Source organism: Embiotoca jacksoni, unplaced genomic scaffold, assembly GCF_022577435.1.
Source record: "Embiotoca jacksoni isolate LCO1_2020_lvr unplaced genomic scaffold, fEmbJac1.0.p SCAF_26, whole genome shotgun sequence".
In the NCBI taxonomy this organism is placed as follows: Eukaryota; Metazoa; Chordata; class Actinopteri; family Embiotocidae; genus Embiotoca; species Embiotoca jacksoni.
In genome coordinates, this window is record NW_027185377.1 from 6,090,054 (window position 1) to 6,115,111 (window position 25,058).

General features: G+C 41.2%; 2 protein-coding genes across 2 annotated transcripts in view; both read right to left on the reverse strand.

Moving 5' to 3' along the window:
• Positions 1-11,746, reverse strand: part of entpd1 (ectonucleoside triphosphate diphosphohydrolase 1) — a 101,753-nt gene extending 90,007 nt beyond the window's left edge. The window contains exon 1 of the mRNA XM_069160363.1: positions 11,731-11,746. The gene's annotated coding sequence lies outside the window, so the exon portion shown is untranslated. The remainder of the gene's footprint in view (positions 1-11,730) is intronic.
• A 2,798-nt stretch (positions 11,747-14,544) lies between these two features.
• On the reverse strand, positions 14,545-16,038 carry foxi1 (forkhead box i1). The gene is made up of 2 exons (XM_069159838.1): positions 15,441-16,038; positions 14,545-15,139 (listed from the first exon to the last, which is right to left on the reverse strand). Exons 1-2 carry the CDS (start codon positions 16,036-16,038, stop codon positions 14,607-14,609), a joined length of 1,131 nt encoding a protein of 376 aa, XP_069015939.1. The 3' UTR covers positions 14,545-14,606.
• Between the last annotated feature and the right edge of the window lie 9,020 nt (positions 16,039-25,058).

Consider the following 25,058-nt stretch of genomic DNA (forward strand, 5'->3'; position numbering starts at 1 on the left):
GTGTCTCTTACAGAAGCCAGATGGGGAGAGGTGCTGGAATAAAGTGCATCAAGTGCCGCCTGTTGAGCCTCACGAACGGATTAAAGGATTCGTAAAGCTCTGTCATAAGGCTGTCAATCATTGTCACACCTGCCTGAAATTTACAACGCTGACTGCCGGAGACCAAAAAAAAACTTTGGGCTGTTGTCACAAGGAGTATAACTTCATCTGTCAAGTCATGCGGCTAAACATCAACACCTTGAGCAATGAGAGTAAAAAGAGAGAGATTTAAACCAGGACATAAGACACTACAGATTACCACAGCGCCTCAATCGTTGAAGTTTACGTTTAGGAATGTTGCTGCAATTCAATACTCCTACACTTCTCCTCCATTCATCACCAAGGTTTCCACGTCTCCTCGGCCGTGTTGCTTTGGCATTTCAGCTTGTGATAAGTCTTAAAAGCTGCAATCACCTGTCTGTCGTTCCGATAAAACAGAGGTTCTTTGAGAAAGGCAGAACTTGATATTGCCTTTCCAAATCCTGCATAAGAAACAATGCAGCCTCTCTACAGGAGGTGATGTTCTGTGTCAGATGTGGAGACATGGTGTCTGACTGCTGGATGGATCAGGAGGGCTTCAGGCCTGTTTGCATGTGTATGAAACAATTTGTCAGCCCGCGAAAGCAGCTGACCCCTTGCTCACCACAACCATGACCTCCGTCCATTAAAGGATTATTGTAGTTTATAACAATTTAGGTCTTATTTTTGTAGTTTTGTACACCATTCCTAAAGTACATAATAAGATTTGGGGGCACACAACATCTGTTCAGCAAAGTCCAACTGAGCAAGAAACACAATCAGAACGTTTGACCAGAATACCTAAATCCCTTTAGCTAAATGTAAAACTGAAAGTGAATGCACTCAATATATTGTTAATAATTAGCAGCTGCATCTACATAAAACAGAAGTAAACTGAAAAAAAAACATGAAGTTCTTTAAGGTAGTTCTTTAATCAGCTAGGCCTTCCTGAGGCATCAAAAGCATACGCATGCATGACCAGAGTCATGTGACGAAGCATTAAGAGTGATAAAGTTGTAGTAGGGAGGACATCAATGTAGTTGGATGGAACAAACTGTGGATAACACATGTAATTAATTCACATAACGTATGTTAAGTAATTTGCGTGATGTACAAATTTGGTCCCAAACCATGATCTTATCCTAACTCTATAATCAAGCGGTTTTGGTGTACAAACCTAAGGCTACCTAACCTAACCTAACCTACTTACTTTTCATGCATAGGGGAGGCAAAATGTTGCACTGTACCCTCTAGTGGACTGACAGGTGTATTACAATGGCGTGATATGACGGTCACGCCAAGTTAAAAAAACAAACCTAAGATAGCTTCTTGTGCTTATGTTTAAACAAACCTATCTACCGATATGTCAATATTGGATGTTTTTAAACTCCTTCATATACATTTTGGAATGGGCCTCAAAAATGTTGTATTAGTCAGGCTATTATGCATGCAAACATTGGTATATATGCATACATATATATTAATGACACATGGGGAAAAAAACAAAAAAACACAAAAATTAAAAAACAAGAAAAAACACAGACATGGACACAAAATAAATTAAAATTGTTTTAAAATAAAAATGTACTACTCAGTTGTGCTATTACCTAAAACAAAACCTGCATCTATTATTATAGCACCACAGAAAAGATACAAAAGTGGTAATGGCGGAGATGACACCCCCAGAGCTGTCTTCACCCTCTGTGTCAACTCATCACCTCCTAGCTGGGTGTCAACGAAGGGAGGAAGAGGAGCGAGGGGTGAAGAGGGAAGGAGGGAGAAGGGGAGCGGGCTGGCAGGAGATGGATGGGGGGTGGGTGAAGGGATCACCTTGCCAAATCCGCTGTGAAGGTCTCTGCTCGGTGCACTTAGCATAGCAGACGGAGCCAACATGTAGCGGGGTGTAGGTCTCCCTGAGGCGACACTCAGGCCCCAGCCTCCCCGCCATTGTCATCTGTCCGTCTCTCAGCCTCTCCATCCAGCAATCTGCCTGGAGGAAACTTACTTCCTCCTTCCACATTCTTCCTCCCTCCATTACCCTCAGGAGGATCAGGGTAACTCGTGTTGAAGAGGACTCCCAGGCAGGGTCAAGGCAGTATCCATGTCGAAGCCTTCGTGTTAGGGTCTCGCCACTAATTAGAACATCTATGACGCACTATAAGACAGCATGAAGTTAAAGACGTGAAATCCTCTTCCATATCTCCTCTGAATTAATGCTAAAGTGGCCGGACAATATGTATGGTTTCAGCTGCTGGATGTGTGACAGTGATCAGAGAGTGATAAGATGCTACACACCTCACTGAGTGGAATGGCAAATATGTCATCATCCCGAGACAGGGTCTAGCTGGTCCGTCTCAATGAGTGCACCCGTGTCAGGGTGATGTATGGACGCAGTAACACAACCTCTGAGAAGTCATATGGGGGGGAGTGGGGGGGAAGCTGCACTGCCAACCTGCCCTTCAGATCCTGAGCAAAAGAATAGGGGCCGCATGTAAACATTTGAGACATGTCACTCATTTCTCCTCTGGTGATTTATAACCAAGCTGGACACTCTGCCTGCCGGCAATCATGAGTAAAAGTTGGACTCGAAGGCCCATCAGAGGTCAAAATTGATTCTAACTTTTAGATACAATTCAAATTCACAGTGAGAAAAACTGACAGAGTTCAAAACAAAGGTCAGCCACTCTGCTCTTAACACTATGGATTACACCTTCAGAGGTTTGTCTGACAAAACCCTGCCCTTTGGCTGCTTATACATTTTGTGAAGCTCCCCAAAAGCCTGTCCCAATTCTCTTAATGGAAATGGCTTGGGAACTCATTTGTGAGGAAGAGCGAGAAAAAACACTAAGTCTCGGAGGAATTTCTTCCCCTGAGGATCCCTGAGTGATGTCCATCTCGCCTCAGTCATTCAAAGCTGATCAGTCATTCAGGGCTGAAACTGGAGAACATGACTGACACTTAGAGTTCTCTCACTCAGGATCTTTTACGCAATCTATTTATCAGAATGCAGTTTTGTGTGTTTAAAGATTGATTTACTCAACTTACATTAAACTCGTGAAAACACAATTGAAGTAAATGCAGTTTAATATATGGTGCTCAAAGCATTGAAAAAAAAAAATTCTTTAAATTTGCATAATTCATGTTTCATTTTCGTCACAAGAGGGCAGATAAAACTGTATTATGGTATGTTAATATCCAAGTATTTCCTATCCATGTTGAGATCTGTCAATCATCCACAGTAACTGAAAGAGTTAATGGAAAAAGAAGGTGATCTTGGAAATGTTAAATGCAATGAACACCCAAAAATATTGGCAATCCACTGTCATGGATTGCAAGCAGAAGTTTTAAAATGTCCACAAATAAAACCAAAATGATCTCCATAGCTAGATAGCAGAGTTTAAGTGAGAAAATGTTTTAACTTTATAATGTGAAATAGTTTACCGTTTATTAGCACTGCTAGTAAAAAACAAACAAACAAAAAACAATTCCCACGTGGAGATGTGCACAATTCAAAATTTGTTCCTGTTTATTTCATGTCATTTTACACGCAGTATTTATGCTTAAGTAATCAGTGCCATAACCTGCCCAGCAGAGGCCCTCGTTCCCTGTCCTTCCTCCATCCAGAAACCAAAAACCTCCCCATACCAAGGCAGCATAAAGACAGAGGATCCTAAGACACAATAAAATCGGAGATGTATGGGAACCATCGAGGTAGAAATGTCTACAGTGATTTATCCCAGCGTGCCTTTTCCCACTTTCCACTCAGACATGCCTACATGTGAAGATTTAAACGTGAGATACAGGTGAGGGGATTTAAAATGACCCTGACAGAAACTATAAAATATGGGAACATAAACGTACATTCTGTCAAATGGATAAAATATCATATGGGTAACACATACTGTACCATACAGTGAACCCCTGCTAGCACCTGGAACAGTGCCCAAACCTTGATTTGAGGACTATTTGCTCCCTGTATTCTTGCAAAGTTGCTAATCTTACCTCATAAATAAATCTGTGGTTCATTGCCTGGATAACCTGAGCGGTAAAACTATTCAGTAGGTGATTCCAAACATTATTCCTTGTGCTTTTCAAATGCCTTCTAATCCTTTAAGTGTGACACAAACACTTAACAAAGGAATGCTTCTTCGCTGTGCTTAAGCACAACCCGCTGAGAAGAGGGTTCTACTTGCCATAAGATGTCAAAATAATCAGCTCAAAATGTTCAGGAGCTGGCACGGCCTCAAAGACCAGCCGGCCATCACGTATGACAAAGCAACCAGTACACAGTGGAAAACAAGGCCTTGTCTGTGAGGGCAGTGGACCAGCAGTGACAAAACAAACAGCCACTGATCCACTGGGGTTCTGTTATACTGACACTCCAAACAAAAAAAAAACAACAAAAAAAAATTCCCCTCGGGGATTAATAAAGTAACTACCTAACCTAACAACACAAAAATCAGCATTTTCATTTACATGAAAATGATATAAACAAGAATCAAATCTGACAACCCTTCTGTGCTCTCATCAATACAATTAGAGCTAAATTGATTGGTCATTGGTCATCATCATTTAGTCAATCAATATGAAAAGAACTATGATCATAGAATAATCATTAATGTACTTTTTCAAGCTGTAATTTCCAAAATTACCAAATGGCTACTTCTAAAATGTCAGAATTTGCCGCTTTTCTTTTTAATTTGATAGTAAAGTGAAAATCTTTATGGTTTGAAGTGACAAAACAAGACATTATATTTTGTATATATTACATATATCTTTGTACACTATTTTGGGGTTTACCTATTTATTTGATTTTATTCCTCTTTCATTCATTTTCACCATTTTGTGTTTTGCAAAAGACTCATGAGAGTGACACGAGAGGTCAGAGAGAAACTCAGGCTCATGTGACCAAATTTGTGAGCTGGAGTACAACTCAGAAGTTTGTACACTGAGGATAATTTAGCAACAGTGACCACCTGACAGTGATTAAGTATGTAAAACTTTTGATCCATCTCACATGTGGATCTCTGATGCTGTTTACTGTAAATAAGAGTCCAGCCTGACATGCAGGTGCTTTTCCCTCCAACGGTGGCAGAGGAATAGTAAGAGGACAATAACCTTGTAAGATACACCAGAGAGCGAAAAGGGGATTTTAGGTGAATGCAAATAATCAGTGAATGCACAAAGCTTGTTTAGCGATTCTGAGCCAGTGCCAACGCTTCAATATCCTGAGAATCCTCTCTCCCACTTACGCCAGGCGTTTATTTCCTCATCCAAATCAAACTTATTAAACGGTGTCAGAGTCAATGAGCAGATTGAGCTTTGTTGGAAAATGTTGGGTTATATGATATGGACTTTGGCAGAGTCGTCTAACGCAATAAGCATTGTTTGTGAGCGCAGTCTTCTCTCTTTCTTCCAGGAACGCTGACAGCTCCTCAGCTCTGGCATGAGTTTGGCTGTTAATCAGAAACAACACCGTACACCTGATCAGTCTGCTCACGGCTTTGTGCTGTTACAATGACAGCCTTATCTACAAAAATATCATAACATGGCTTCTTCTATTCTGTATTTGATTGATTTATTAAAAGCTCTGTCAATAAGCAATCTGATTTTAACAGCTGAAAAATTAAACAAGGGCGCTTTCATGCATCAGCTGTAAAAAAAACTAAAAAAAACACGTGATTGCATCAATTATGTCCATGAGTAGGATGATTCATCTGAGGATCATTTCAAACGCTTGCTCGTCTCTGAGGTCTGTCCATGCACTTTAGCAGGTGGCTCTTTTCATTAAATCTAAACGCCTGATGACTGTGCTGTTCATTAAAGGCTGTCCAGTAATATGGGCCTGAGATGATTGCTCCTGCAGTGGTTAAATATAGTGGTTGGACGAGGCCACTGCCGCTGTGTAATGAGAAAAGTCAATAGAGCCAGGGCTATTACGCTGTCAGCGCTCATACCATTACGCTCCATTAAAAACAGAACAACTATCTGATTCATCCTCATTATATTTATTGCATATGGCCTGATCTAATTGTAGAAGCAGTTCAACTTACACAGCGTGTCATCATTGTGGAGCCACTCTGTAGGCCCTCTCCTTTATTGAATAATAACTACTGAGGAATTGATAACTTCAGTATATTAAGACATGGATGATTATGATACGTTAAGACTTTCTCCTTGGTAAAATGACTGATAGATGATATGCATCCTGTACAGGTCGTTCATTCAGTGAAACAAAAGCACCAAGCTGTAAACTTAATCATCAGTGTGTGACCCATACAAGCTCCCGGTGTTGACATGTACGCAGAGTACAGTGTGCCTGGCTTATTTAACAGAATAGAAATTAACCACTTGTCACTACGCCTTCGTCACATTCTTTCTACAGAGCTATGGGGTCCATATTTTGGCACTGCTGAATGCTAACTGCAAAGCCTCCTGCTTCTTAACACAGGTACAAGACAAAAAGGGGGATTTAGAAAAATCTACGGCCACACATGTCCCACCACACCAGAGGAGACCCGAGGTAGACCCAAACAAAGCGGCTTCTGTCTGCTCATTTGTGAAGTGTCTAATCGCATTCAAATGGCTCTGGAGGATGCGTCTGAACAGCTCACTGGTATATGCAGATGGAGGTCAGGGGGACTTGCCCGACAGGACTTGTCCCATGGTGGCTCTCCCCTCCTGGTCTGAATCCCCCTGTGGGCCTGTAGACATGTCATGGCCCTGCAGACGCAGGTCCCTGACTGGGATCGTCTGCTAGACTGGCATACTACCTTGATAGCTCCTGTTCAACCCCCCCCCCCCCCTCCCTATTGTGATTTAACTGCTAGTCACAAGCACCATTAGCATAATGATAAGAGATAAAAGAGATAGTGACACCTCTCTTTAAATTCTATCAGGTAGCCTGAAAGCCGAGTGTAATGAAAGAGATAATTACACAATTTATAAAGGGAGGGGCACTGACAGTTGCACAAAGCTATCTGACCAGGGCCTGACCCAACTAATTAAGATGGTATGCCATCAATCTTGATGTCCCTGTCAGTGAGTTGGTCCCTGGCAGTTTAAAGTAAATAAAAAAGTGTGTCTCCCAACATTTTTATGAACGGTCAATTAGGTTGATAGAGTGGATGATTATATAAAAGTTTTATAGCAACAAGCATGATCATTTTTCTGGTATAACAGGAACCTAAAGAAAAATGTAGCATGCCGCCACAAAAAAATGATCCAGGAGCTGTTCAGTGCTTTCTTGTCGTAGTGACATGCGTTTAAAAAGCTGTTCCATGCTGAGAGCAATAGGGATTTAGAAAAACAAGAATCTTCAAATCAGCCTGATTTGCAACAGAAGATGGCTGAGCAAGACAGGCTGAGATATCGTGAAAATGAATATGAGTTTTTGCTACATTATACTAAATTAACACCAGCTCTTTATTGCAGATAAGACCTTTCCTCTCCAAGACTGGCAGCAGGCTACATGATCATTATGATACATAGTGTGACTCAATCCACTGTAATTTCCAGCACAGTATCACGCAAACGCATGTAATACACCCGTCAGTCCACCAGAGGATACCATGACAGTGTGTCCATGAGCCGTGCGTCCATGAAAAAAGTAGATAGAGGACATGAGATGGAGTTGATTTGAAAAAGTATCACACATTTTGAAATCTGTGTAAGGCTGGAGGTGATTGTGTGGATAAAACAAAACACCTAACTGCGTAGTATTCACGCTCAGGTGAATCAAAACCGTGACACTGAGACGGTATTGTCTGGTGGACCGGCGGGTGTATTGCTCTGGCGTTGTTTCCGGGTTGTTCATTTCAGAATGTTCTATTCTACGTCTCGAGTTAATAAAAAGTTATTGGTCCTTCTTTATTGTTCCCCGCTATTCTGTTTTCTCCTTAAGATAAATGTAAGTCAACCCATGGGCACGACAATGACCCAGTAATTCACAGAATAATCACCCCACCTCCCTACCTCATGGTCTAAATGCACTCGTACCCTGTCACTGTTTTGATTTGTGTGCCTCAGATTATCTCAGGCTTGTAAAAACCTATTTTCTCTCATGTTGAATAATAAAAAAAAAGGCCTCTTTGTCAAGTGGGGGCATGTCAACACACTTCTGTGGATGATGTTAGCCTCTCAGCTGTGCTGTCAGCGACACTGTGGAGTGGATACACACGCACAGATGAAAACATGCATGGGTGCACGTGTGCATGTGCATCCTGGATTATGTCACAGCGCTGGAATGCCATCACATGACAACAGGGAACTGACTGTATCACAGGAGTTAGAGCTACACGGCACTCCAGCAGCACGGAAACGCTTTTGTCACAAAACGCGGCCGCGGCGATGATGATACAGTGAACGCAACTCAAGAGTGTTAACAGAGGAGCTTTTGCAGCAGCGGTGCGCCTGAAGACTCGAAGTCTCCCCAGAGACGGTGCATGTCGTGTGTTTATAGTTGACATACGAGCTGTTTGGGGTTGATAGATTCCAATACCAGAGTCAACAGACAGCACTTGCTCACGTTTGTTTGAACACTTGTCTGGCAAATGAGCATCTCTTTTCTGTTTCTTGGATTGCTGCTGCACCAGCCAAGTTGATTTTCGTGCACCTGGCGTCTCTCTATCGTGAACGGTAACAATGTTAATAGCTGATTGTGGTATAATTACATTCTGGAGGGGGTGATCAGCTTATCATAGGACTACATCTTGTTGATTAAAGCAGTTGAAAAGCGCTGCCTTTCTTTCCCTCCTCTTTAGGATGATAGCAGCTGCCTCAGAAGTGAGCTAGGGCCTTGAAGTGTGGGCCGGGATTAGTGGTAAACACAAAAGGAAAATTTGAAGGGTGGGGGGCATGCCTGTCCCTTTTGAAAGACTATCATTTAGACCCTTCAGCCATAGATCATCTGCAGCTTACATGGTGAAAACTTGGTTAAATGTTGATCGGGCTCATTATTTGACTGTCAGGGGTGCGTTTGAGGGTTTAGGCCAGGGTGGGCTCCAGAGGTCTCTGAGGCTCAGTCTGTCTCCCCTCTCCTGTCTCTCTATTGGTATTCATCCCTCATAATAGAGGCAGGAGGCAGGGGGTCTCATTAAGGGCCGGGGGAGTGCTGTTTTGGGAGGGAGCAGTCGGCGAATTCCTCGGGGCAGATGCACCATCATCACACAGGAGCGAAGCTGAATAAAGCAACACGAGAGCAGGTGAAGCTCACGAACAACACGTGAGACGTATCCCTGTTTGCTTCTGCAGCGTCTTCGCAGCAAAACACAGACGTGTTTCCAAATGATGCGCAACAAGACGTGTCTCCAGGTGGGCTGTGTCTTTTAACAACAGGAACTTCATCAGATGTAACGTTCAGACTGAGAGATAGCTTCCTTTATAACGACTGACAGTGACTGACAAGCGGGAGAGAGGTAGCTATTTTGAGGATCCCCTGAGTACCGAATGATCTCCTCACTTCCGTCTGGCCACCAGAAGTCCAGGCTGGAGCGGGTAAAATGGATTCCCTCTGGGTAGCCACTTCCTCCGTCATCTGTCACCACTTCCTGTCTGTGAAGAGCAGGTAATGACAGCATGCAGGTGTTACAAGCCGGGTGGTATCACTGCAGAGCGTCAGCAGCACCAAACATGCTATTTTCCCCTCAGACACGAACACTGTTTGGTTCAGCTTTTAAAAACACAGGGTTATTTCTCTTCCTTATTTTGTAGTTTAACTTATTCACACGTCGCAGCACTCACCATAGTGAGTTTTTGTGTGTGTGTGTGTGTGTGTGTGTGTGTGTGTGTGTGTGTGCCGACGGGTCAAATGCAACCTTATCATGTGCAAGACTTTAAGTGGTCCTTGAACCAAGCTAAAATGATTACACATTGGCCGTTACTCAGATATTTGTTCTGCTGCACTGCACATAGAAATTGATGTTCCATGAACTCTGGATATTGTTCTCATAAGGTCATGGTTTGGAATTTCATGAAGGTGATGAATGGTTGCAGATTTACTGAAGGTTTTATGAGTAAGCCTTTCACTGTACTGGGATTATTGGACAATATAGTTATTAAAAATAATCCACTGTGATAAAATCATATTTTCTTTAAATATTAGAATTCCTTTTTTAATACATAAGGTTGGCTCCAAGGCCCATAACTTGTTAGAAACAGGAACTCTCTTTTCTGGCTTCTCAGCACTGTGTAAAACCACTGCCATGGTTTGTTATGACAAAGGTCACGGATAAAGGATGATCTGCCTACAGTTCCCTAATGTGAGAACAAAGACTTTGTCAAAATATATTCCAGCGATAGAGCGAGTGGGGGATAGGTTACATTGTTTTGGGGATAGGTTTTCCAGACAGAGCGATGTGAAGACAGGCCCTGGCTGTGGATTTACTGGGCCTCGTTCTAGTCCGTTAATCCTTGTATCTCTTTGACTCTTTCAGCAGGTTGCTCTAGCTGGCGAACCTCGCGGGCTCTGAAGTGGCTGCCCTTCCTGTGCTCACCGATAATTTCCAAATGAGCCTGTTTCCACAGCTGGAATGGAGAGACAATCAAGCTTAACACGATTAAAGAAATTATACGTACGACAAAAACAACCAATCACATGGCAGGAAACTTGGATCATTTGACAAGTAACAGTCTAATAGTCTCAGTTGATTTGGTGGCCGTAGACATAATACACTCAAAACTGAATTGGAAATAAAACAAAGAAGAAAGAAGAAAACAAAGTGAAGCGTTTGACAAGTGGTGCATGAATAGGTGTCTCCACATTTTTCATACGCTCTCAATGACTCTTGTTCTGTATAAAATAATCCATATGGCTGCTCATCCAGAGCGGGGATCCCATGCCGTTATCGCCCCATACATTAGGCTTTTTATGGGCCTCGGATGGGGAATGATGAAACCGAATCAGGTCATGCCAATTGATAGACATTCTCCTCAGCTATCATTTGCACACACAATCCTTTTAAAGTGCAGCGTAGAGAGGTGCCCCCCATCCTTACAGCCGTATAGTTGCTTCCCAAGAAGCTGTCATCATATTGTTCTCTTAAATATTTAACTTCCTCAAAAGATTGAGCTGTAATATAAGAAATTATCCCTATAATGCCCACTGACTGCTACAAACAGATGTGAAATTTCAGGGTAGACCCAGACTGTAATCAGTACCCCTATGGCTGAGCTATCATGTTCTTCAACGGGGTCAGACGCACAGTCTCCCTTTTCATATTTCACCCCAGATTTGTCTGTAAGGTAGTGTTATATGAGCTGTGGAGAATTACTAGGCTCTATACATATCTTTTTATTTGAAACCCTGAATGCTTTACAAACCAACAAATTGCCATACAAAGCGCATCTTAAAGTTACTCTAAGCCTCTACACCATTAGAAACAAGTCTACAGCACACATGACATGGCAACAATCTGCAAATTAAAAGCAGGTTTTGGAGGGAGGGACGTTTGCAAGTCTTCTTGTTTTAGTTGCTTTTTTATCAGTTGTGATCTCGCTTAACAGCTAATGGGAGTCAAGTCTCTCACTTTGCTGAGTTTATCCAGCGGTGATACATCACTCCAGCTCATGTCACTCACTGGCTACTGTGAACAACCCTCGAGGTCCCAAACTGGTCTGTCTGGGATATAACAAAATTAAGTCAAAACAGCTCTATTTATGAATTTGCTCTTTTTTTTTTCTCTCTCTCTCTGGATTTGTTCTCTGTCAGTAAAACTGAGTAGATGGATGAAATAACCGTCCCTGCTCTCCATAGTTGAAACTAGATGGCTTTCTGCTGTTTCTAGTGTCATGAAGAGAAAGAGGATTAAAATAATCCAGTTCTGAAACACTGACTCCTTCAATTATGAGCCAACCTCGCCTTTGGAGAGATGACCCTTTGAGGATGAAACCCTTCATTATGGGTTTAGCCCACTAGGCATGTGTGGAGACTGGGGCCACCCTTATGCTGAGGTATTCCAACTGCATGGGTCTGGGCCTTAAGCCCCGGAGCCAGGGGCCCTGAAGCAGGCAGTACAGAGACATGGTGGCCTGACTGATATTCATGTGGGCCAGGTAAATGTGCCCTTCAGGCATGGGGCAAAGGAGCATTACAGTTCTGACAAAGGAGAGGGCTGAATCAAATTTGAAAAGCAAGGGGATGTACTCGTTTACTTGTATGCAGGCTTGTGGTTGTACAAATATGCAGAATGGCATATTTCAGCATAATATACGGCATACTATAGTGTATTATATTATTGGATAATGATTATTGTGTCTGAATATCTCGCAACATTAATGCTGCAGCTGGGAATGGTGGGGGTCTAGCTACTATATAAACTGCAGGGTAACTCAATATATATAATACAGATAAATGTATTAGTTGATTATATTTTGCACTGGTAATTTAAATCTGGACAGCGACTAAGTTAAATAAATATAGTACAGTAAAAAAAAAAAGTTGCTTCCAAAATGTAATTAATGTGAAGTAGCATAAAATGAAAATACTTGAATAAAAGTACCTCAAAATTGTGCGTAAATACTTAAGTGTACTAAGATACATTCTAAATCTGCTTGATAAAGTAAATTTTTAAATACTACTTAATTATTGGGTCCTAATAATTACACTGAGTATAAAAAGTTCAAAACTAAACTGAAGGATCAAGAGATGACAGTAATAAGAACTAAAAGGCCTCTGAATGTCCTCTATTCACTGTATGTGATGAGGATTTCAACAGAAAACTTGTTACTGTGAGAACCTGTTCCTGTATGACAAAAATCCTCTTTGTCTGATCCGTGGGTCCTGCTCCACAGATAATAGAGTGAAATGTGGCCTGCGGGAGATAATTTGTTCCCAGATCTTCAGATCTCAATATTTTCATTTGAGCTCAGGGGGGGATCTCTTGAATTGCCAGCTTCCATTGTGTTCCAACCAAGGACACGAAAGTCTTGTCAATTAATTTTTCTTTTATTCCAGACCACAGAGCGCCTGAGTGAATTCAATTATCAACCAATTAAGAGGTGTTTCCTTTTATTTACAGGCTTTGATTCCGTGCATATCCATATTGTTTGAAAATAAAACTGACACAGGGTGTTAAATCCCCTGAACATTTCCTCTGCATGGCCTGTTTAATAGTTTCTCCCAACAGCAGGCTTTCTGTTGTGTCTCTTGGGTCACAAGCACAACAAAATCACATTACATGCTGTTGAACTCTCTTGTCAACTGTTCAGCGGATGCTCTTCCACAGCGGTCTGCGGTACAAAAAAAAGGTCTCACACAAACAAGCGTTTTGCATGACAAGACTTTGGGAATAGAGGGAGACGAGTGGAATATTCAGAAATCGGTTCAAATGAATCAGACGCAGTCTCAGTTAAATCCAGCCCAGACAAAAAGCTGAACTTCTGAACCTCGTGAAAGTAAGTTAAAGGTCTGATTGCTTGTTAATGGGGCTATTGGAAGTGACAAGCGGAAAATGTCTCTGTCTTACACACTTTACTGCTTACAGCCACTTGACTTCAGATTTCCTGACAGGCTACGGAGCATTTATACGGGTTTATTTACCCCTTGCTCACAATAGAGCATTTAAGGACCTAATTTAAAAATGTTGTTGGGCTTTTTTTGGGCCTGAGACTGTGCAAGATACAGAGAGAGCAGAGGGGTCGCCGGACTATTTTAAACAGCCGATTTAACTGGAAAATCTACAAAAAAGAAAGACGGATCAGAGAAGGGCTCCGCATGCAAATGTGTACAACAACAAATAATGACTTCTTAAACGTTTTTGATGCCTTTCAAGGGATGATAAAACTACCACACACAGAATAAAGTTGATCTGAAAATATGTGGAACCAGTTAAATGATCCTATAAAGCAGCTACAACCCTCAATAGGACAGTGATTTTTAAGGACTGAAATTTTCACAACCAAGACTCAAATAGGAGAGATGCCTTGTAAATGACCATTTAAATTGAATATAATTACATATGTAAAACATTGTCTCAACTCGCCCATTGTGGAGTTGTGTGTTATTTCTCTTCATGGGTGTTAGACGACACAAAAGAAGGAAAATGACACTTAAATATAGAGTTAAAATAAATGACTTTTATTCAAACATCAACATGAGTTTAAATAAAACATAAAACAGAATTCAGTCTAACATACATGTCATGGTTCTTCTTAGGAAAATAATTTCTGTACATGGACGTCGTCTTTATTTTTAAGACGGTCAGTCCAACCGAGCAGCTACAATACGTATTAAAAAATAAGTAAAATATGCACCCATCAGATCTCCCTGTGACTTGGAACAATTTTCTACAAATAAACATGTCTGTTGCACCATATGGATAACTATAACAAAGCAGAAGCAGTTTATACTCCATTCTAATACACTGACACATATGGTGGAAGGGTTATAGTGTTAAACACCAGTTTAGTTTCAGTGCAAGTAAGTTACTACAGTGAGACCAACCAAAGCAGGAAATGAGTATCAAGTATTAACAGTAGGCTACAGTAAGAAATTAGAAGGTTACCAATGAGAGGTAAACGACTTTTTCGATGACCAGTCCAAAACAGACACTCTACACCTCTGTTCCTTCCCGGCTGTATATGAGGTTGTTCACGCTAAAGTGGTTGGATAGGCTCTGTACGGATGTGTAATAGTTCATTCTGTTGTTGTCAGAGTTCAGAGGAGAGATTAACGTGGGCGAGTAGGAACCGAGTCCAGACATGCCCTCTCTGGTCTGAGGCAATCCCCCGTGATGTCCGGAGCCGTAGTCCCGCTCCCCGCCCCGGGCCCCGTCGCTGCACCCGCTGCCCGCCAGCAGCGAGTTCACGCTGGACACGAAGCTGCTGAAACACGGGCTGTGCTCCGCGGAGGGAGACGGGGACGACTTGGGCTCCGTGGAGGCCGGGGATCCGTGCAGGCTGGGCGGGGAGGAGCTCAGGAGGCTCGCAGTGTCGGAGAGCTTGTGCGGGCCGTCCTCTGACTTGACGGGCAGAGCGCTGCTGTCTGCTCCGTTTATATCAGCTCTCCTCTTTCGCTTCCGCCTGAAGTTCCCGTTGTCGAACATCTTCTCACAGTTGGGGTCCAGAGTCCAGTAGTTCCCCTTACCTGGATGACAGTCACCAAAACATAGGGTTAAATATGGATAACATACTTTCAGTTCATTTTCGTACACAATTCAATTGTCTGGTTTTTTCATCTTTAAAAATATAATAACATTTCGCATTAAATTGAAAGTTCCCTACTTATTTCATCAACATTTTTCATGAATTTTCAGACTTTTGTCAAGAATAAAACAGCCTCAATAACACATCATTCAAACAAATTCTTAAAGCAGAGTCCAATAAAAAAAAAAAAAAACATCTCTTTACACGCATATATATTTTGACAAAATAACCCAAAGACTCACCGGGGTCATCCTCGTCCCGTGCCACTTTTTTGAAGCAGTCATTCAGTGATAAGTTGTGGCGAATTGAATTCTGCCATCCCGCTTTGCTCTTCTTGTAGAAAGGAAAGTTGTCAGCTACATATTGATAGATCTGACTGAGAGTCAACTTTTTGTCTTGTGTGTTTTGTATGGCCATCGCTATGAGCGCTGAGTAGGAGTAAGGCGGTCTGACCATCTTGAAGAGTTCCTGCTGGCTGGAAATGGACAGCCACCCCAAGTCTGCCCCACCAAACCCGGTGGGAGGCGGCAAGAACTGCCTCTGGTTCGACCCGTATCCAGACTGAATGTAGGACGTGCCGTTGTTCCCGGGAAGATAGGGAGAGGAGTTGATGCTCGGTCCGTTCAGCCAAAGGTACGGGTTCGTGGACGGGGAGGTGTATTCTCCGATGCCGTAGGTGGAGGGGTGAGCCGGCGGCCTCTGAGGGTGATGGTGGTGAAGGTTCTGTTGGTAAACACCGTAGTTATCGCAGTACACGGCCATGTCCAGGAGGTCCTGGGCGCTGTGGTGCTGAATAGGGCTGGTCTGCTGGTTAGAAGGTTGGTGTCCAAAAGCGTTCATAATCCACGTGAACCAGATTCCCAAAACCTAATTTCGTCTCTGTGTCTCTCCCTCAGGACTGACCGTATTCTCAGAGGGAGGAGTATTTATGCACAGCGCCCGGAGCCTCAACAGGTAGCCCATTGAAGAAAACTTTTGAGATGGTCACACCCCTCTTTTCTATCTTGCTACACCCACGTCTTATTCACCCAGATCTCCATATCAATGAGCACCGATACTGGGTTTGACTGCAATGCTCAGCTTCATGCTATTTTTTTTTAAGGAATATCCAAATTAAGGCACGTTACTGATTTTTAACGATATCAATAACGGTGCGTAATTACGCACAGAGGCTTATGTTAGTTATGGCGATCTTTAGACTCTTTAACGATAAAACCCCAAACATAAAACTCAAATAAATACAAAGTGCAGTTATGTATTGTATTGTATTGTATTGTATGTATGTAAATATGTTTTAGTAAATATGATCAATTATTAAGTGTCCTAAACTTAGATTATAAACATATTTCTAAATACAAATACATTTTATTTTGATCTTAGATCTTTATCATGATCGAAACCACAAGGTCGAAGGTTGAACTGATTTATATCTCAAATGCATGAGGAGACATCGATTTTTCTTTAAAAAAAAAAAGAAAAAAAAAAAAGTGTATATTGCCGCCTCAAACCCAAACAAGGAAGACCCGCGTGTGAGTTTGTAAAAGGCCTCCTTTACTTAAAAGAAATTCGTTTGGCATAAACACAATTCACAAGTGCCGCAAGTCTAGTGTCAACAAGTGACTCGTGAGAGAAAATACACCCAATAGGCTCCCGAAGAAAGTAGGTTCTGTCTGTCGTGTTTAATAAAAACAGCGATCATTTGTTATGATGTCATTCTTTTACATGATTGACCTTTGGATATGCTACAAATAAAGGGGAAAATGTAATCAAGTTTTAGGTAAATAAACAGTGATTTAAAACCTAGATATCTGAAACTTGTATCGTCTAATTACGATTTAAAATATTAAAATGAAATGAAAAATAGTGCAAGAGCTTTATCTTAAACTTGCTCACTTAACTTTAAAGCGCAAAAAAAAAAAAAAAAAAAAAAAAAACATCCGGGCCGTGTCTATATCTGGACAGTGAGGACGTGGCGCTACTACAAGGAGCACGGAGAAATAATAATTTGCAACAACACTAATTCTAATTTTTATGTATTTGCTTAGAGGGACTACGCCAGTCCTGGTGGAGTCCAGCCGACCCCTATAGCAGGCAAACGGTCCGAGTTTCGCGTGAGGGGAAGGTGGACGAGACGTGTAAAGGCTCTTTCCCATTAAGTGGTGAAAAATGCACAAACTTCCACAGACAGACGTTCTTCTGAGATTTCCTGTCCTGCGGAATTGGGCAGTGGTTGTAATTAATGTGTCTGGAACTTAGTGAGGCTCTAATGTGATATATTATTTTGAAATATGCCGTTATAAATGACGCATGCGCTTTTTTTCCCCCCTCCCTCCTTAATGCAGTTCATTTATGTAAAAAAAAATTCGTCCTGTGGGGTATGATGATGAATTTGTCTCTCTCTGAAGTTTGAATTTAGGCCACCGCAAAACTGGACAAATAAATGTTGAATTTGAATTGAATCTTCGTCCCTGCGTTTAGATCTGTTGTCATCCCCGTGAAAAGTGGGCTCTGCGGGCTGTTGCTGGACTCCTGCACTAATCGGCAGAACATTCCTCCTCTCCATGACCTTGATGTAATTGTTTGGCTCCAAGGTGTTGTCCCGACCACGGGCTGTACAGCGGCGGCAAGCAATGGGCTCCACAGGGGAGAAGTGGCATTTAACCCCCAGATGAAAACAACACAACCTGTTAGGTGTCCAACACCCGGTAGAGCTAATTACTGCTGACTGCTGACTGGACATCTGAATCTATAACGATTCAAGCGGAGACTGCAATGATGCCTTCATATTCATCATGTTATGGGGGAGTTTTGTGGTTGCAGAAATTATTTTTCTATCTCTGTAGATGAATTATACTTTAGTTTTTTTTTTCGAACATATAAGCACTTTTATTTTATTTTTATTAGATTATATCATGACGTCGCGGTGACTTCTTTTTTTTTAATTGTGGTTAAATTAAAAATAGGTAGACACCAGAAATAAAACGTATTATTGTGTTAAAGCTGCCAATGATAAAACATTATTATTATTATTTTTTTTTTAAATGATCTCAAACTCAGAGATATCTGATGTGGCTCTGACATGGCAACCTAAAGCTCCCATGTCATTGTAAAGTAATAAGTCAAACATGCTGACTGTGTGTGTGTGTGTGTGTGTGTGTGTGTGTGTGTGTGTGTGTGTGTGTGTATGTATGTGTGTGTGTGTGTGTGTGTGTGTGTGTGTGTGTGTGTGTGTGTGTTTGTGTGAGAGGGTGGGGTGGTGGGGAGGGGGATCTATTGTTTCCCTGCCATGTCTGTCTTCATCCCCTGTTTCCTCAAGCTTTTTTGAGGTCATGGGAGCTTTTCTTCGGGAGATCAAGTCAATCATGGAGAGGTCAGAGAGTCGGGCCGAGCCACCGCAGGCCCCGTCAGCTTGAGAGCGGAGACAAACCCTCTGCTGCAGGTAGTGGGAGAAACGGCCATACTGTTACATCTCCATTCAGCCTGTATCAGCACATTTTACTACTGGGATTAACACCCGCTGGAATCAACAAAGGCCCTCAGGGTTCATAACACTTGTTCTCCGCAAACGGCCTTGGCTTTAACCGTGCGGTTGTACGCGCTAGACATCTGCTGACTCTTTATTGCTTTGAAGTAATTACGTGACTATTAGACACACTAAAGGCCAATAAAATCATGACAGGCCCAGATAAAGTCGTTAATTTTTTGACGGTGTAAACAAAATGATCCCTTTGTGCAGCCAGGGGCTTGTCCCTCTCAGCGACTCCCCCCAGTGGAGGAATAAAGCAAAGCAGACAGCAGACTTTTAGTGCTAATTAATGTGCATCCCGGGTGCTGAGTAACATGTGGAAATAAAAGCTGCTCTTGCTGTATACTTTGCAGAAAGTTAATTCTCCCAGCAGCTCTGACTGTGTGCGGGAGATTAAAGACGCTTGAAGGGTACGGGCCTGAAACTTGGCAGGCGTCGTAAGAGGATGGCCTCGGAGCATCTTTCGTTTCGACACTCTTTACGTCTTTATTCTTCAAGACGGCAAAGGCATCCACTGCAAGAAACATTTATAGTCGCATCTCTGGCTGAGCTCTGCACTTTTCCTCAACCGATTCCAAGGGCTTAAGGGGAGTGAATAATGGGTATCATTAAGAAGTATGTCCTTCCTTTTCTTTTCTTTTCTTATTAAATACTTCAAATGTCAGATTATATCTTTTTTTTTTTAAGACAATTTATATGGATGCTAAGAAAGTCATTTAACTTTGGATAATACAGCGTCCCAATTATTTGAAAGATCAACAATATATTTCAAAATAAGTAACAGAGTGATAACAGAATCACAGATGTAATCTAATGGAGCTGTCCTTTGATAGAACTTTATATAAAGATCGAACGTTAAAGATGTTTTAGGGATGTATAAAAGTATCGGAATAATAAACCGTGTCTGGTATGCCTTTTGAGCACAAAATTTCAATTACCTTGATAAAAACTCTGAAAATGACCTTCACTGCTTCTCCCTTATTATAAAAGTTCAAGAACTGCAAACATGCAAATGTTGTTTATTTCTGCACTGTGATGACTAAACGCAAGACGCCTTCTAATCTGCTGCATAGTTAATGAATCAAGCATGTGCACCGGAGGCTTCAAGGTTCTTCATCGCCAAGTTAAACATTAGACCACCATTGCACTGGTTGTGATGTCACAAAATCCTACACGTGTCTCACATTCCGGCAGCTGGGAATGGGGAAAGTTCCTATCTGGGAACTTCCCACTTCCGAGTTGGGAGCATTCGCAAGCAGGCGCCATGGTTGCCCCAAGAAAATGTTCACTATGTTTGCTGTCAGAATACAGAAAAGTAACAAACAAAATCATCATCATCCATATTCAACACAGGGAGCTAGATATTATTATAACCGCCTTCTTAGTGTCAAACTGTGAATGCGCATCCTTCTGCACCGTGAGGTCCAAGCATCCAAGTGCAGTAACAGAAAACGACATTTTTTTTTTTTTTTCCCCCTGGTGGGAGGTATTTAGTCAGCTTCAGAGGCCTTTGGGTCCCCGGCATCAACTTAAATTTCAACTATTATCATCACGTGAGCATGTCAAGGTATTCGTTTACCTGTGCGGCACAACTGGGAGAATCCGTGTCTTGGTAATTAGATGTTCCTCTCTGTGTAGTCCCCTCAGACCAATTACTGTTTGGCCCTGACAGTCTGCCTCGGGGAGCTAAGCAGGCAGCCCAGAAGACCGAGAGAGAAATACAAGCAGCTGGGCCTTCTGCTTCACTGCCTCAGGTTGCATTATCTTAATGCTCTCCTCCACTGGGCAGATTTACACCTCTGCTCCTGATTACATCCTTGGAGAGATCAGATGTTGCTGGTCCGTTCGGGCCAAAAATCACAGCTTTGCCGGGCTCACCGTTAACTGCAGAGAGGCTAAATATGCTACAAATATGCTATAAACTCGGCGTGGGGAGAATTATGAAATGTGATTTCTTTTTTTTTACAGCAGGGATATCCTAATTAAAAAAAAAAAAAAAAAAAAATCCACCACCCACTCAATAACTGCTGCCTCAATTTGTTGGGGGCAAAGATTTCATGTAGGAGGGAGCTGGTGTCGAATCTATTAATATGACCTTAAAATTATACACAAGCCAAAGGTTTATGTCACTTTGGCAATTACTCATCTAAGCAGCGAGATGAAGCAGGCAGGCTGCACTGACAGTATTCTCCAGATGAGGGCAGCATTGCCTTGGAGATGATGGATTCAGTGTCACTAATAAGCCAAAACCCATCTATCAGCTATGGTGGGCAAGCTCTTCGGGAGGCAAAAATATATCAACAGCCAGAATCTGATTAGTGTATTGATTTTAATCTCACGGAAGTCAAGGAACACAGTGGGGTCCGAATTTAAAGTGAAAGTGATGAAAAATGTTTCAGTGTCTAGAAGTTAACTGTCTGAAGCATTTTTTTTTTTCACTTTAAAGCACTTACAACTTGCCAATACTAATTCCATTATGTATAAAACAGTACCTACAATAATAAACATATTCTGCATTGAATAATTCAAGAAACTGCCGGCACATTATATAACATTAGATGTAAGAATTGATGTCTACGACAATCGCATTTAAAAGTCAGTAATGAAAACAGTTCGAGGCTCTCAGTACAGTCTTAGTTATGAGTTTGACATCATATAGGTTGGAATAGTTGAAAAATATCCGTCTCATGCACAAGAGAGACTTCTGAAGAAACTCCAAAATATAGACACGAGATCAGAAAGACCAAATTACAAAGATTTAATTAACCAGTTCAAATCAATATTCTGCTACTGGGACAGCAAGCCTGTGGCTCTTTTTTTTGTGTATTTTTTTTTAGTTATTTCCATGAGAAGCTGAAACAAGCTGGGAACTCTGCTTTCTCATCAAATCAGTTCTCCACCCCCCCCCATCTCTAGGTATGTTTCCTAGCAACACATCCTCCTGACTGCCTGGGAAAACCCAGTGCTTCATAAAAGCCTCAGCTCATATAGATCAACACCACTTGGCTCTCTCCCTCAAACCAAGATAATAAACCCTTGCACACAATGTACATTTTGTATTTAAAGCCTGATGGCAGCACAAAAATCACATCAGTACCAACACACTCGAGAGTTAAAATGCCATCAAGTTCTGCAGGTGTTTACTCAAAAGTGCTGTATGTTGGTATTATTTATTATTATTATTATTTTTCTCTGAACTCCGAAATGAGCCGCTGACAGGATTCAGTTTTACGCTCAACTTGTTTCAGGGTCGGAAAAGTGTCGAGAAATGTTGTCTGCGCGAATTAAACCGGAGGTTTATTCATTTAAAAAGGTGCGTGCGTCAAATAATATGTACTTCAGGATGTTTTATTTCTTTTTCATTGATGATATTTAATCAGATTAGAAACAAGCCCAGTGGATAGTTTTCTACAGCAGCATCTTACAATAAACTTGAAAAAAAAAAAAAACGCAGCACAATCACCCCAAAAAAAGAAAAAGCCCCGGTTAACATTCAAAGTGCTAAGTCTTTATCCTTTTATCCATCTAACAAACATTTTTGACAAACACGGCCGTTTCGCACTTACCGGAAATGATGACTGCAGCATTTGAACGCATCAACTTGCCAACACGTCCGCCGGCTTTGTTTTGCTCATTTTACTCATAAATGAACCGAGTTTCACTCACTCGGTAAACATCCTCATCCACCCGCAAACAGCAGCGCAGTGATACCAGGTGGAAATTTAACACTTTTTTTTTTTTTTTTTTTTTTTTGGTGGACCAGCTGTAGCTTCAATCTTCGCGCGCCAATTTCGGCAGGTTGAAAATTGCTTCCTGGTACCGCCCCTTCCGCTACGTAGCCAAAATGGCGACCGTTGACGACATGGATTTTCCAGTTTCCAATTTGACAAAATGTTTTGATCGTTAAGAAAACAAGATCTAGCTGCCATAGTCAGTGTTGGGAAGGTAACTTTGAAATGTAAAATGTAATATACAATGTACTTATTTTAATTACTTCATCAAAGTAATGTATTGTGATTACTTTTCTAACGATGTTTTAAAACTTGACAATAAAGCTGAAAAGTCTTAGAAAATACATTTGAATTAGGTCAAATAAACCTCACAAGTGTACTCAACGTTAATTACTTTGTTTTATTAAAGGTTCTTCAATATAACTTGAATTAAGATTGGGTTGTTTTTTTTTTTCCGATTTTATAGCACCACCAAAACCAATCAAAAGTATGAAGATCATAACTGAAAGCAGTAAAGGAAACATTTTCCCATAACTTCAAACTAAATCAATATTCAATTCAACTCCATGCTGAGTGATGATAGAACTATCAACAGGGCTGGGTTTACTGTTTTCTTTTAAAAAAAAAAAGAAAAAAAAAGAGAACTAACCAAAAATAACACTGAATTTATTATTAAAAGAATATATTCAGATGTAACCCTTTTTGTTACATATTTTCAGCAACTGTGACTGATTACAAATATTTTGTCATTTACCCACGTATAAATAGTAAGTTCAAGATCTGAAGAAAATCAATTCACTGTAAATCAAGATTAGGAGAAGCTGCAGGTTCTTAGATTTCAAAACCTGGACCCATCAAATGTTGACATTTTTGCTTGTTACATGACAGCAGATTGATTATCCGTCAAACAAATGATCAATCAACAAAGTGGTGTCGTGTCTAATTTAGTCTCATGCAGCTAAAGCTGTACTTCTACCTTTGTCAGAATGCAAAAATAATTCTAAAGTATAATGTTTTCAATGAAATTAAATAAATAATCTTCAGAAACATTATAGCTATAGGTTTGCCAAGTGTTCGGATTGACTGAATGACTTAGTTTCATATTTCTGGGGCGCATTGGAGATACTCTCTATAAAGTCAAATAACAGAAGCCTCATTCTGCTGTGTGCTGTTTGCTCTGTCACTGAACACAATTGATTCAGTCAGTTTACTGAAGCACTCAGTGACAACTCTACTGAGAGAGAAACAGCCTTATGGTTCCCGCACGACACTATCTGTGACAGCCACACACAACACTGTACTGTCATGTTGACATCTATTGACTGCTGGTGATGCTCCATGTGCGTTTACAAGGAGCTGCAACACACAGCTGTAAATTTAGAAGGAAAATCGTTTTTTCCTTTCCATCCAGGCTGACATTTAAAATGGCACTTGCCATGTCATTTCTAAGATTAGTCTTAATGACATTTTCATCTTTATTACATGGCTAACGGTCGATAGTATCAGTAAATACAGGGGAAAAGAAAGAGCACGGAGGCAAACGATAATTGACCATTTTATTTCCGTATTGGAGACACGGACTTTATATAAAAGTGCACGTAGCTTCTGGGAGTGAGGCCAGTGCGAAAGTGCCTTTAAGTGCAATACCACAGAGGGCCGCTAGGGGTTGGCTCCAAAAAGGCTCTGGCTCCACACACTCCCATTCAACTTCTCATGAAATACAAAGTCAAATCATTTTTTTCCAAAAGCTATAATGGTTTCATTCGCAATAGTCACTCCTTCATATTAGTTTTCTGGCGGTCCATCTGAAAATAATTCCATTGTTAATCATATATTAGGCCTCAAAGGGAGACATGACGTGTCTGTTTTGATTGACAGGTCTGTGGTGCAGACAGGTTTCTGATATGGGTGTGCAGGGTGTCGGGTCCTCGGGTTCCCAAACGGGTAGAATCAGATGATGGTTGGTTGCCACTTGATCGGAGCGCAGGACATAATATTTATTTGGTATGTAGCTTATACAGTATCACCTGAAGATTTTACAGTTCCAGCAAACACCTGCTGCAGATCTTAATCTCCATTCATAGCCGTAGTAGTTCCACCAGTTTGGTCAATACTGCAACATTTCAGCAACTATGTGATTGTTTTGACATAAAACAGAGACATTCATGGTCACCGGAAGATGGATCCTACCGACTCTAGTGATCCTCTGCACCGCCAGCAGGTTAACATCCTGGGTTTAGAGAGAAGCGTGTCAACAACAGTTGGATGGATTGATATGAAGTTATTTTGGTTTGTGCCTAAAACAAAACAAATGATAATCCTGTATAGATGTACAGAGCCGCTAGCATGGCTGTAAACTCTGAATATATCTACTGCCTGTTTATAATTTTTTTTTTTAATTAATTCTGACTAAGCAACAAGCCAAGCCTAAACAAAAATGAACCTGCATATCAACCTGTACATTAATACTTAGAAAGCTATATATTTTATGAGTTTTGAGCCATTTGAAGGTATAATAGTAACCACTAGCCATGTCCATTACTAGGGGTGGGAAAAAAAAAAAAAAAAAAAAAAAAAAAGCAATGAAAACACCACAGACAGTT

Bases quoted from the DNA above. Each gene is read 5' to 3' on its own strand.
- foxi1 (XM_069159838.1), bottom strand. From the start codon at position 16,038: ATGAACGCTTTTGGACACCAACCTTCTAACCAGCAGACCAGCCCTATT. The intron at 15,140-15,440 runs GTGAGTCTTTGG...ACTGTCATCCAG, and splicing joins ACGGGACGAGGATGACCCCG to GTAAGGGGAACTACTGGACT.